Consider the following 13,655-nt stretch of genomic DNA (forward strand, 5'->3'; position numbering starts at 1 on the left):
TCTCTTACACAGCTGTTTGGTTCTTTATGTTTATTGTTTCAAGTTGACAAAAAAAAAAAGCCTAAATTAAACATGGAAAACATTACTGCTGCCTTACCTCATATTTTCAATTCATCCTCCTCTACCCTTGTTTGCTCTTCTCTCCTCTTCTTTTACTAATTCATCTGCACCTCTATTAATACAATACAGTACTTAAACGTTTGTTTGACCATGTGTGGGACCCCACCTCATGTTTTCCAGCTGTGGGAAGACATAAGTCAAGTCTCATTTGTCAATTTAAATCCACTTTCTTTTAAGTCGATTCTGCCTTTTTCCCCCAAGACAAATAATCTTGTCAAGCAACACACGCAGAACGTGTTTTAATGTAACTGGCCATGAATTTCCTTTGTAAGATATTCAGTCTATTTTCAGCTACAGCCTTAAGTTGATCTTCAACTTTGATTAGCTTTACGGTCTGACAGAGTTTTGTTGCGGCCAAATTTCTGTTATTCTTTTAGGAATCTGTTTATTTTTGCTCACACCACTGGCATTTAACAACTCATTTCATTTAATAGTGAGTGGAATTTTCTTATTGTTATTATTAATTAACCACATAAATAATCTTGCTTACAAGTAAATAATTCTTCAAATAAAATATTGTCATTTTTTCTATTGTGTATCCTGTCTATTTTGTATATTGTTGCCAGTCTGACTCACTTTTAAACTAAAATTTTAAGACTTTTACGACATATTGAGGTTGACATATTTGAGTGTTTGAAGTCTCTTAATGTTGAGCTGTTTTAACAAACTTCATTCAGTGCTCCAATATCTTATGTAACAGTAAATTTAGATTCATCCATGTAAAAGTCTCGGAGGAGATTCCTTTTCAGTGTTTGGAACTCCATCAGCTTAAATGAATTAGACTTCATTAATGGGACTTCTGTGCTGCTCCTCCTACTGATGGCATAACAGTCACACTCATTAATACAGTATAGAAACATGCTCTCAGGTACATACCATGAGGGAGTGTCTGTTGGCCGACAGCAGTCCTGTCCCATACCCACTGCCCAGAGCGCCCATAGCGCCGTTGTGCGAATGTGCGGCCCCGATGAGGCTGTGCATGTCCCCGTGCCCGCTGGTCATTGCCGTTGATGGTCCCACCGCGTGGCTCCGCAGTACGTGGATGGCGTCATCCAAACGCTCCAGGCGGTCCTCTATACGACTTTGCTGCAGAAAGAAGGGACACAGTTGAAGTGTTCTTTCTTATCTTTGACACAGCTCTGACTCATTTGGATCAAACAGAAATGCTTCAGAAAGATTATACAGATTGTGACTGGATCTTTAGCTAATCTTTAACTAATTATCAAAATACAGAAGACAGACAGAAGACAGGTGACAGAGACTCAGTTACCAGATACCACAGGTCCATGTGAACAAGAATATATTATTCTTATTGTCAATAACTCCCATTAAAGGCTATTAAAAACACAGCAGTGAGCCACACTGTTGCACTGGGTGATATGTTCCTTTATTACCATGACGCACACACTGTGGCCTATTTGGACTTAATCCTACACTCACGAGCCTGCTGCTGTAAATAGTATCACCAATGCAACAATTTCTCCTATTTGAAAAATGTTTGCTAAAAACGACCACAGACATGTGCCACAGACATGTATAGGGTTGTCAAAAATGTGGTGAGAGACATTCTGACATATTGTTGGTGAAGTAACAGTTTGGAGGAACACTGTGAATCGACCGCTCTTAACATATTAAACATATTAATCTCCACAGTATTGTTTCAGTGTAGAGATCTCAAACCATCTGCAAACAAAAAAAATCTGCTATCTGCTATCTGCAATGTGAAAATAGGAGAAAGTGTGAAGATATGGTTTTAGGTGAACTGACCCTTTAAAAATATTTTCTATTTTGGACAAACTGTGGGTGTGTGTGTATACCAGAGAGTGCAGTGGAGCCTCATAGTTTGGCGATGACGCTCCCTGTCCGCCGTTCCTCGACCAGACAGCTGAACTGGCAGCTAGGAGACAGGAGACAAGCAGACATCGTCAGGAGAGGGGATGGGGAACTACAGGATGTCAGTAGCAGATTAAAAGCAAGATGCACGACAGGATTCAGAGAACAGGGAGCTATGAGTAGGAGATCTGGGAGTTGGGAAAATAACTGGAGTCGAGACGTTTCTGCTTAGTTCAAACTGGCATCCCTTCAGCAGCATGTAAGCTCTGTGACAGACTGCCGACCAGTCCAGGGTGTAACCCTGTCTTTCACCTAAAGCATGCTGGGATAGGTTCTCCCTGTGACCCTGAACGGGATAAGTGTGTACAGAAAATAGATGAATGTCTGTGTGAGGATTAGAGCCAAACCCTCCTCTCCTTTTATATGTTGAAGAAAGAAACCACTCGATGTACAGCGCCAAACGCCAGACAAAACGTCTTTATGCGCAAGGAGTCTCTCATCGTACCCACTCATGGTACTCCGACAGAATAAACGCAGAGATGTGGATAAAAAGACGAAAACAAACCATCTCATATCTCATAGCAGAAATGCTAATACAAGGCTTTTGTCTTTGAAAAGGTACAAGCGGTTGATTAGCATGGGCCCTCTGCAGAATAAACAAGCTTTGTGTCTCTGCTCTCTTCTGCTTTTGTGTTTGTTGTCACTCGTTGAAGGGTCGTATCTGAATCGACAGGTCTCATTAGCTGATAGACAGAGGGGAGACAGCGACTTGTGTGAATTTACATTGACATGAGGCCCTCAGTGATGATGGGCTGGTATATGGAGGCCTTTCAGTAGCATTTCAAAAGTGAGACAAGCTTATAGATGATTTTTGATTTCTAACTCAGTTTATTTTAAAAAGTAGAAATCATAGCAAAATCCTGTTAAAGCTTCAATTCACACAGTGCTTGAATTGGAAAAAAAGATGCCAGTGCTTAAAAAAAACAGCATGCATAGCATGTATGTACAGCAAGACACAAATACGAGGGTACAAAAGACTAATTCGTAATACAAAATATGAATTTATGTGCACAAAGTGATACCTGCCAGGCTTTGTAATGACCATTTGACAGGTGCGAGTTCATATCCAGCTGCTTTCTTACAAACCTAGACCACATGTAGTGCCAAACAAAACTGTTGTAAAGTGTTCTGCTGCTTGCTGGATCAGGGAGCCCATCTCTTACCCATGTCTTACAATAAGTACACAATGAATAATTACAAAGTGGCAGTGCCAACTAATAAGCAACAGTTCTCAGCTGGACGGATATCTGTACCACTGGCCCAATTCAAGCACTGACTTCACCCTTATCACTCAAAACATATTTTGCCTTTTACCCAGGGTGTTTCTGGTCACGGAGATAGTTTTGGTTTTATGTGTCCAGGTTTTGAGGGTATCTATCTCTGAGTACTCTGTGGTGAATTACAGTACTGGGGCGGTGAATGGAAGTTTCGGAGATAGATACCCTCAGTTTAGTTTGTGGTGCTCAAAAAATTGAAAAATGCCCCAAAGCAACATATTTTCAGATCAGTGTCCCTGTTACTCTGTGTAAATCCTCAACCACACTGAAGGGACTACTTTCCACCAAATAAATTATACATATAAAATTGGCTGCGGTGTGTTCTGTCGATGGTTCATAACTGTGTTTCAGCAAAGAGATGTTGCTGTTTAAGTGAAGTCATTTTTCAGTGTAGTGAGCATCACAAATGAAAATCCGTTATCCTCCATTGTAGTGGTGTGTTTTATTCTCTCTGTACTCTGTACTCTGTTTACTTCCCCTGACAGTTTGTTCTCAGGATTGTGCATCATTTCATTCATTAATTGATTTTGCCACTATTTATTTTCTCTAATGTGTGACCAACCATAATGACAGCTAATGCTAACAAAATGCATGTGATGTCGCAGCCTCACAATCAATCAGCCGATCACGATCAATCAGCAAACATTTAAATGATAACATGACTCAAAACTCATGGACCTAACTAACACTGATTGGTGTTGTAGATGTAACTTTACGTATGATGGCCTCTTTCTCTCCTCAAAAGTATTCAAAAATGCATTTGAAAATAAAGCACCACCAAATATTTTTTCTGGCAGTTTTGAAAAAAAATAGTGTTTTTTGAAAAACAGCCGACATGTTATTGAGAGTTTGAAAATCACAAGCATAAACTAAGACAGTCTACATCAGATTACATGAAGGAAGTCTGATCATTAAGTTTTAATCCCAGCTAGCTGGAACCTGTCAAGGTAGGGAGAGCACTTTATCGCTTATTTTTTATCCTTTCCATGTAGTTTTTTTCCCCCTCATTTTCGTCATCTTTTATGCTCCTCTCTCTTGTTTTCCTTGCTTGTTTCTTATTCATTCATTTTCTTTTCTTATTGCTTCATTCCCTCCCCTCTCCTCCTTTATCTCTTTTCTTGCCCCTCCATACTTGTTTTCCTTCTCTTTCCTCCTCTTACCTCTTCTCTGCCTTCACCACTGATCTCTCCCTTGTAACTCTGATCTCATCTCATTAGCTCATGTTTCTCTTTTTTTAATTGTCTTTTCTCTCCCCTCTGCTTTATTCATAGTACACACTCATTACCATATGCTAATTAATGAATAATCACCTGGGTACATTCATGTGCAAATACAAATATATGTATTAAACGGCAGGGTAAATTATTCCGGGTCCAACACTGTAAAACACCCTCGCAGAATTAGCCTTGGATATCAATTTGCATGTAGTTTGCTCTAATAGGCTTCATTTCTAATTTGTAAAAAGTGGAGTAACTCTGACACAATGATAAACACCAATTATGGTTTAGCAGGCAATATCCCAGGCAGCTATAATGACGAGGAGGAGGAGAAGAAAGAGGGGAGGGGGCTCGTGTTTGCAGAGCTGGTAGGTTTTGTGAACGATTTGTCGAAGTGGTGCTCGTAATTAAAGCTATCAGTCACAAGGCGCAGCACAGAAATATCAAATATTGTGTGTAGCAGCAATTAGAGACAAATTCTACACAACTATTATTAGGAAAAGTAATTTTTCACTTTAAGGAGCAGGGAGAGTTTACAACATCAGCCGGGAGGAGGAGTAATTGGTGGAAATAAGAGGAGGAGGGGTATGGAGAGGAGACACGGATATTATTAATGTGTTTTTATGGCCTTGTTTTATGCTGATTGCACTTACTGTACATAGCAGATCGCCCTATGTTATTTATTATTAAATACAAATGTATAGCTTTAGTTTGTTAAGTCATCTGAAACAGGTCCAAGTCAAGTCTCAAGTCATTTGAAACAAGTTTAGGTAAAGTCAGAAGTCATTTGTAACAAGTCCAAGTCAAGCCTCAAGTCCTTTGAAACAAGTCCAAGTCAAGTCTCAAGTCATTTGTAACAAGTTCAAGTCAAGCCTCAAGTCCTTTGAAACAAGTCCAATTTAAGCCTCAAGTCATTTGAAACAAGTCCAAGTCAAGCCTCAAGTCATTTGAAACAAGGCCAAGTCAAGCCTCAATCCTTTGAAACAAGTCCAAGTCAAGCCTCAAGTCATTTGAAACAAGGCCAAGTCAAGCCTCAATCCTTTGAAACAAGTCCAAGTCAAGCCTCAATCCTTTGAAACAAGTCCAAGTCAAGCCTCAAGTCATTTGAAACAAGTCCAAGTCAAGCCTCAAGTCATTTGAAACAAGGGCAAGTCAAGCCTCAATCCTTTGAAACAAGTCCAAGTCAAGCCTCAATCCTTTGAAACAAGTCCAAGTCAAGCCTCAATCCTTTGAAACAAGGCCAAGTCAAGCCTCAATCCTTTGAAACAAGTCCAAGTCAAGCCTCAAGTCATTTGAAACAAGTCCAAGTCAAGCCTCAATCCTTTGAAACAAGTCCAAGTCAAGCCTCAAGTCATTTGAAACAAGGCCAAGTCAAGCCTCAATCCTTTGAAACAAGTCCAAGTCAAGCCTCAATCCTTTGAAACAAGTCCAAGTCAAGCCTCAAGTCATTTGAAACAAGTCCAAGTCAAGCCTCAAGTCATTTGAAACAAGGGCAAGTCAAGCCTCAATCCTTTGAAACAAGTCCAAGTCAAGCCTCAATCCTTTGAAACAAGTCCAAGTCAAGCCTCAATCCTTTGAAACAAGGCCAAGTCAAGCCTCAATCCTTTGAAACAAGTCCAAGTCAAGCCTCAAGTCATTTGAAACAAGTCCAAGTCAAGCCTCAATCCTTTGAAACAAGTCCAAGTCAAGCCTCAAGTCATTTGAAACAAGGCCAAGTCAAGCCTCAATCCTTTGAAACAAGGCCAAGTCAAGCCTCAATCCTTTGAAACAAGTCCAAGTCAAGCCTCAATCCTTTGAAACAAGTCCAAGTCAAGCCTCAAGTCCTTTGAAACAAGTCCAAGTCAAGCCTCAATCCTTTGAAACAAGTCCAAGTCAAGTCTTAAGTCCTAAGAAGTTCATGCTGAGCCTCAAGTCATTTAAGACTAGATCAAACAAGTTAAAGTCAAGTTTCAAGTCAGCATTTTTATTGTTCGAGTAATTTGGTATCCAGTCCGGGTCAGCTCTGCTCATGCTGTTGGTTCTGTAGCTGTATGTAGCTGGTGTGTTGTGATTGGAGGGTGAGTTTCATGTGCTACCTGTGAGGGAGGGCGGGGAGCCTACTGGAGTGGAGGGATTGGACGAGAAGCTGTTGTTCGTGTGGTCCGGAGAGTAGATCTGAAAAAAATGTAGAATTGTGAAAACAAAAAGTCGTGAAAAGTCTGATAAAAAAACTAATTAGGTAACATAGGCTACAAAATAATTCTGCATTAATAAAAATACTAAACAGGTCTATCACATCTGTATGTGTGTGAATGTTTATGTGTGTGTTTGTATGTGCTGCACTTACGGATGCGAGTGCTTTCCCTAAGGCGTCTCCTGTTTGAGAGCTGCTGGCTGCTGCGCTCTGTGCTCGGTTAGCTGTTGCACACACACGCACACACAGGGGAATACAGGGACATGTTCTTGTAAATAAGGATGTAGTTGAGTACATATTTTAATTATTCTGTCTATTTGTACACTATCAGTCCATCCGTTTCGCACTCAAACCGGCAACACATTCATTAATAGTGATCCACCTAAATATCTGGTTCCACTACTTTCATGAATTAATCTGTCTTCCTTGTCCACAGATACACACACTCTGTAGCAGCTTTGCCTGGTTTCCTTTTCATTCTTTATTACATTGCTGGAAATAAAACAAGCAGAAGGAGAAGTAGAAGCACCCAACGTAAAGGAAGTTAGCACATGAATTCATTTTCTTCTTTTGTGCAGCAGTTTATATAATTTTGGTTAAATAAATAATGCGAATTCTCCAAGAACGATTCTGAGTGGGGAATATTCTTGTGTCACCGTTCACCAAAGTTGATTTACTTCAGCTCCAATGCATTAACCCACACATATCAATGATTCAATGATTTGAAATGAGTTGAATTTGCTCCAATATTAACTGTTGTAAATGGTGGTGTGACCAGGCTCCTTTTCAAGTAATGAGACAGACAGAACTCAAAAGAGACCAACATTCAACATTTACAGTTCACATTTTAAGTGACTAACTATGTGTGTGTGCTTGTGCAAATACTGGACTTCAATACAACTAAATCTGTTTCACACACTTGAAGAGCACAGAGGCCAAAGAAGAAGGAAGTGACCTCACAGGACCAGATGAGCGCCCACACACACACACACACACACACACACACACACAAACACACAAACACGTACACACTGAGGCAGAGAGACTCTGACATGCTCACAGCTCATCTCTCCTGATAGCAGATCCCAGATGGAAAGTTTACGCTCGCACACACAAGTTAGACACGCGCACGCCACACAGACACAGCACAGCAAAAACACATCCTTTCATGGCAAATGAATCCATTACAGAAATTGGCAGGACTGGACTTCTTTAAGCTGTTAGAGAGAGCGAGATGAAGTGGGGAGAGAAGGGAGAGAGAGAGACAGGAAGCGGCATATGTTTTGGGGTTAAAGCCTCATGTCTCACTCACGCCATACCATTGGTCTAGTAAACCATCCAAGGGATTACTTTTACACACACACACACACACACACACACACACACACACACACACACTCGTATCCTGACTTGATGCATAATTTAGAACATGTGCAGGAGAAAATCTTTTTCATAAATGAGAGCTTATAGCTGCAAAGGAGGAGAGCATTCAGAAGATAAAACTGATGTTTTTGTTTTTCTGTCTCTGTCCATCACCTCTTCAAAGAGAAAAATAGAGTAATTTAATTTTGTATTATATATTTTTTAAGTTAAACAGCACCTTTTTATTTAATTAGTTGTTTCGTTTCTGTTCATTTGACAATTTTTTGTCCCAATTCCATATAACACATTAGTTGATTTGTAGGACCATCAACCGCCCAATAATGAAGCATTTTGCTTTTTTGAGTTTACTTAAAACCTACTCAAATACTGGTTGCTGGTGCGGTGACAAGGGCATGATGCCTAACCAGCTTCCTACCAGTGGTGTTCATTGGACCAACCTGGAGATTTAATCCAAGGTCTCTGACCCTGATCATTTTAATTCTAAATCTCATCGTTATGCTACTTCAGAGGGAGATCACCCACTTTTGAGAATGAAACACTCATGCAGAACAGCAGCTGTGATCAGTCTGGATTCATGTAATTTACAAAAAACTCTTAATGGTCACGGTAGAAAAACTGTATCAAAACTTCTTTAGATGCCTTGTTTTGTCCATCCAAAAGTCCAAAACCCAAAGACATTTAATTTATTATAATCTTAGACAAGAAAAAAAAGCACATCCTCACATTTGAAAAACTGGAACCATAAAAAGTTTCTTTTTTTTCCCACTGACGTAAAAGATTGATCGTTCTCTTGATCAACTAATCGATTAATCGACTAATTGTTGCGGCTCTACAATGAAACTTTGATTGGCAACCAGTCCTTCAGTATGTTCCAGTCACTTACTTTTTCACCCAATATAGACTCGCCCAACACTGTCGAGCTTGCAAGCAGCTACATGTGTTGGTTTAGTCACATTAAATGGTGCCACCTGCCACACACCTGCTACATTGTATTTAGAGCTGACTCTATGAGTTCAACGAGAAAGTTACTGTTTTAGTGATGTGCTGGAGTGACGTAATTAAACTACAGGAATTAACACCAACGAGTTTGCGGGACATATGGATGGACAATGAAGTGAATTTTGCTGCAGGAGGTTTGAAAAGTTTCTACAGACATTTTCATACGTTCATTGTGAACACGGCTCATTATTAAAATCACTTGTAACTGACATGCCTCCATAGTGACTACAGCTGCAATGAGAACTCATCTCACTTGTTTACTACGTAGTATGAAATCAAACAGAGGCAGAGAAACGTCTGGAAACACTGTGTGTCCTTGTATAAGTGCTCATGTGCACACACACGTGTATCATATGTTTATATTTAAACAACAGGGTCATGTTTTTTATTAGGTTCATCTTGTGTTTACACTCATCTGCTCTGGCTTGTGTATGTGTGTGTGTGTGTGTGTGTGTGTGTGTGTGAGATATCTTTGTGGAATGTAGGAGATGTCTTCCCATGAAAACAAACTTTCAATCTGTTTCTTATTGCTGTCCTATTTGTTCTCTGGGACTCAAAGCAAGGGGTCCATATGGTATTCTGTGTGTGTGTGTGTGTCAGTGATGTCAAGGTCCAGCCCAAATGGAGTTCAACTGTTTTTCTCAATTCAATTATATTCAGTTTCTGACTCGCTGCTTCTTCCCCTGACACTGAAGTTTAGTTTTTAAGTGGTTTAAGTTATAACTGGTTATGGGGCAGTAAATAAAAATGTGTTCTAGCTATTGTTGTCTTGTGACAGTAAAGGACCGGTAATGTTGTTTTTCAAGTAGTCACTGTGAGTAGATCGTTTGTGGATTTTCCCAAAGTCAGAACACAAACAGTGAGTGCATCCTTGTCGCTAAACTAAAAAAAAGTAAAAGTGGCTGCAGATGGTTTAAGAATGGAAGCTTCCACAGAGCAGAGCTTGTTTAAGTCCTTAGGAAAAGTCCCAAGTCAAGTGTTAAGTCTTTGATGGCAGTCCAGATTCCAAATTGCCAAGTCAAGCTGCAAGTCTTTCAGGTCTTGAATGCTTTTGCTTTCAGGTCGAACATCAAGTCACGTCTTTAAGGAGTCGGCTGTTAAGTAAGTGCAGTCTCAAAGTCAAGTCCAAGTCAGCAGTCAAATCCAAGTCGTCATTATTGTCACTAAAGTCTGACTGAAGTCCAAGTCCAAATACACCTTCACATGAATATGTCATCTCACATTAGAAGTCTCCAGCCATGCTAGCAGCTCTTTCTATCTCCGAGAAAGTCAGGAGATCACCAAGGTTATTACAATTCATCCTCAGCGGTGAAGTGACTGTGTGTATCAAATGTCAAGACAATCTGTAGGTGTCGAGACATTTTGCTATAAAACAAATAAATGCCAACTTCATGGGGGCACTAGAAGAACAATCAGGGGAAGTCAGTAGGATTCATCCTCTAGGGACCATTAATGTTTGTACAAAGGTTCATGGCAATTCATCCAATAGTTGGTGAGATACTTGACTCTGGACCAAAGTGGTGGACCGACCAACTGACAGACAGACATTAGCATCCCTAGGGCCTGCTAGCATGGCTGAAAGTATAATAAAAACAAATCACAATTTGTAAAAAACAGTAATCTCTGCTTTGTTTCTTAATTAACCCGATACTCTTTCCCCTGCTTCCTGCAGGACGGGAATTTTCCACCTGCTTGCATCTTGTTAAAACAGATTCAAGTTTAGAGTGAAAAAAATACTTTTTAATTTTCTTTCCAATCAGATGAATAAAGAGACATTCTTCTAAGTCTTTGTGAACACTGTAAATCTTGTGATGTCGCAACTCACATATGACAGATGCTTTTCTTCTTCAGTGAATTAAATAGGAACAGCTAATGTCATTAACTACGCCGACTGATTGACAGCAGATGACTTTCCATAAAGGATGCCATCAACTCATGTAGATGTAACTTCTCTAAGTGATAGTTGAGCTGTGTGCGTGAACATTTCTACATCTCTTCAGCAGGCTTCATCCCCAGAGTGAGCATAGTAGGTGGTCTAAATCTTCGCAGGAAGTAGGTCATGCCAACAAGCGTATATTTTCTAAAAGTAGCATTTTATAATTTAATGACTTTATAAAAGGCAACTGCATCATTTCTTGATATGCATTGCTTCAAGTCCCAAATACACACAGGCGTCTTACCCATGATGCTGTCTGTGCCGTTGGTGGGGGCGGTGCAAGAGGCGGTGCTGTAGTGATTGCCCCCGCCCCCACTCCCTCCCCCTCGGTGGAAGCTAGACATGGGAGGAAGGCTGGAGCTGATATCTGCAGACGAGTGTGACGGGTAGCTCTGCTGAGAGACGGACGGCACAAAATGAAACTTTAACAACAAAGGGACAAACTGCCGCAAAATAGGAAAGGTTACATCACAACAGGATAAAAATAAAAAGGCAGTGGTGATAAACATGAAGCCTCTCCATTGGGTAAATGACCTTCAACAGATTCACAGCCTCACTTATTTGTACAAATTTATAAATTTCATGCGTCATGCATGACATTTATGGCTTCTACTGTAAATGTATACCAGGAATGATTACACCATAATATTATGAATTCTAAGAGGAGGTGTACAGACATAAGAATATTTCATTTGACAAAATACTTACATTATGACAAAAATATTGAAAGTCAAAGAGAGCTCAATGGCCTCTAAGCAGCCACTTAGCTTGCTTCTGCCTCATAGTAGCTATGATCTGTAGTGTTCTTTTTTTTGCGTATGTGTTACTTTAGAAAGCTTCTGAAGTTAGCTAGCTTTCCTGTAAAACAGCAGAATGTATTTTACACTTTCTTTCCTTTATTTTTAGTGTAGTTTAAACCATAAACATGCTTTTTTATATTAAAAAACAAATACAAAAACAATCATGCAAAGTCATGGAATATGAGGGAGAATCTGGAAAACTGAGTCAGTACCGAACTGAAAAAAAGTACATGTAAGTAGGGTTGAACGAGTACTTGGTTGGAACGAGTATCCAGTACTATCTAGTAAAATGTGTCAACTTCCATTTTTTTAAAATGAAACAATAAATATGGTATAGTATGCGATTTATAAAACAACTTCTCTTATATTTCTCTGAAGCTTAATTTTGAGGCAGTTCTGTAAATAGTTTTCTTATAAATATAGCAACTTCTGATCAACTTATGGTTTAAGTCCCACCCACTCATAGTACGGATAATTTAGATGGTTGAACAGGAAAGTATCACTTGTGTCGCAACCTGTACAGACACAGGTAATTGTGTACACCGTGATTGACACCTCTGCTCACCAATCTGTCGTGAGGGTGAATCCCGCAGTAGGAGGAGCTCTGGGCGGGGCCGTGGGCCGAGTTTCCGCCCCCCAGCATGCTGCCGTGGTAACCCTGCTGGCCCATACTGCCACTACTGCTGCTCCAGGGATCGCCACTGTGGTGACCGTCTGGTAGAGAGAAACACAGAGGGGGAGAGAGAGGTACATGTGATGTGCTCTATGCTGGTTTGAGATCAGTTTTATCTCTGTGCAGGCCATAAGAAACTACAAACATACTGAGCTTTCTCTCTGTTAAACCTTCCTGTGACTCACTCAGTGCACCTACATGTAGTTTAGTAATCTAACACACTATGCAGTAACCTGATTTTTTAAAATCCATATAGATAGGACACCTGGTTTTCTTCTTCAGTTTTAAGAATAACCTTTTACACAGATTTGAGCTTGACAAACCTGATTTCTGAGACCATTTGTACCTTTATCAATGTCTGTAAAGTTTTGCGTATATTTAAACGACAGACACCCAGGTGACAGGGAAAACGACACCGTCTAGAGAAAAATTCGAGTAATTAAATCAGTCTAAGCATTCACTATTGGTAGTCAATAGACTGGAAACACTCCCCAGCAGTTAAATCTATGTCATCAAAACTAGTTTCAACCAAGCGACCCTTGGTATCGGGTTGAGCCGATAGACGATGCCATCGTTTGAAATCTTCTTCAACACAGCATGATGTTCATTTACTAATTTAAAGAGAAAAATAGATGATAAAGCAGGGTATGCTTTAGGGCTATCCTATGATTGCCAAATTACTACCATGGTGACCTTTTAATCAGGATAGAGGTATTTTGTATCCATTGCTCTGTGCACATTTGACAAGAGCTGTTGAAAAAGCTCATTAGGAGTCAGCTGTTCTTTATTTCCAGAAAGTACATTTTGTTTTAAGCCTGTTTTTCGCTAGCCAAAATTAGCATCCAGGTGTTCTCAAAGTTAATGTGAATTACGGCTGCGCCTTGCTAACCAAGCTAGCTTGCGCCACCCACTGGTCCAAATATCGTCACGTCTGGTGTGTGGTTCCAAAAAATCAAAATGACGACGGCCAAAATGCCAAACTCGAGGCTTCAAAACTGTAGTCCACAGAACCAATGGGTGACGTCATGGTGAATATGTCCATTTCTTTTACGCCCCCTTTACAGTCTATAGTCTGAACACACATAGACAAACATTATAGTACTGTATGTCCACAGATATCACTTGTTTGATTAGCTGACAGGTGTCTGTTAAAGTCATATGTGTTCTTTCTGTTACATTAACTA

At 40.0% G+C, this 13,655-nt stretch overlaps 1 protein-coding gene and 1 long non-coding RNA gene across 5 annotated transcripts in view; one reads left to right on the plus strand and one right to left on the minus strand.

The window, feature by feature from the left end:
* The window catches only part of LOC123981413 (transcription factor 4-like), a 245,674-nt gene that overhangs the window by 36,239 nt on the left and 195,780 nt on the right, over positions 1 to 13,655 (minus strand). For all 3 annotated transcript variants that reach the window (XM_046066215.1, XM_046066216.1, XM_046066217.1), the window contains 5 exons: positions 11,243 to 11,393; positions 6,834 to 6,904; positions 6,583 to 6,661; positions 1,938 to 2,017; positions 997 to 1,206 (listed from right to left, as the gene is read on the minus strand). In XM_046066215.1, coding sequence (XP_045922171.1) covers positions 997 to 1,206; positions 1,938 to 2,017; positions 6,583 to 6,661; positions 6,834 to 6,904; positions 11,243 to 11,393 — 591 coding nt within the window. The remainder of the gene's footprint in view (positions 1 to 996; positions 1,207 to 1,937; positions 2,018 to 6,582; positions 6,662 to 6,833; positions 6,905 to 11,242; positions 11,394 to 13,655) is intronic.
* The window catches only part of LOC123981414, a 27,790-nt gene continuing 18,262 nt past the window's right edge, over positions 4,128 to 13,655 (plus strand). For both annotated transcript variants that reach the window (XR_006827758.1, XR_006827759.1), the window contains exons 1-2: positions 4,128 to 4,237; positions 4,799 to 4,875. This is a non-coding gene — a long non-coding RNA (uncharacterized LOC123981414). The remainder of the gene's footprint in view (positions 4,238 to 4,798; positions 4,876 to 13,655) is intronic.

The sequence above is a fragment of the Micropterus dolomieu genome, linkage group LG13 (genome assembly GCF_021292245.1).
Source record: "Micropterus dolomieu isolate WLL.071019.BEF.003 ecotype Adirondacks linkage group LG13, ASM2129224v1, whole genome shotgun sequence".
Classification (NCBI taxonomy): Eukaryota; Metazoa; Chordata; class Actinopteri; order Centrarchiformes; family Centrarchidae; genus Micropterus; species Micropterus dolomieu.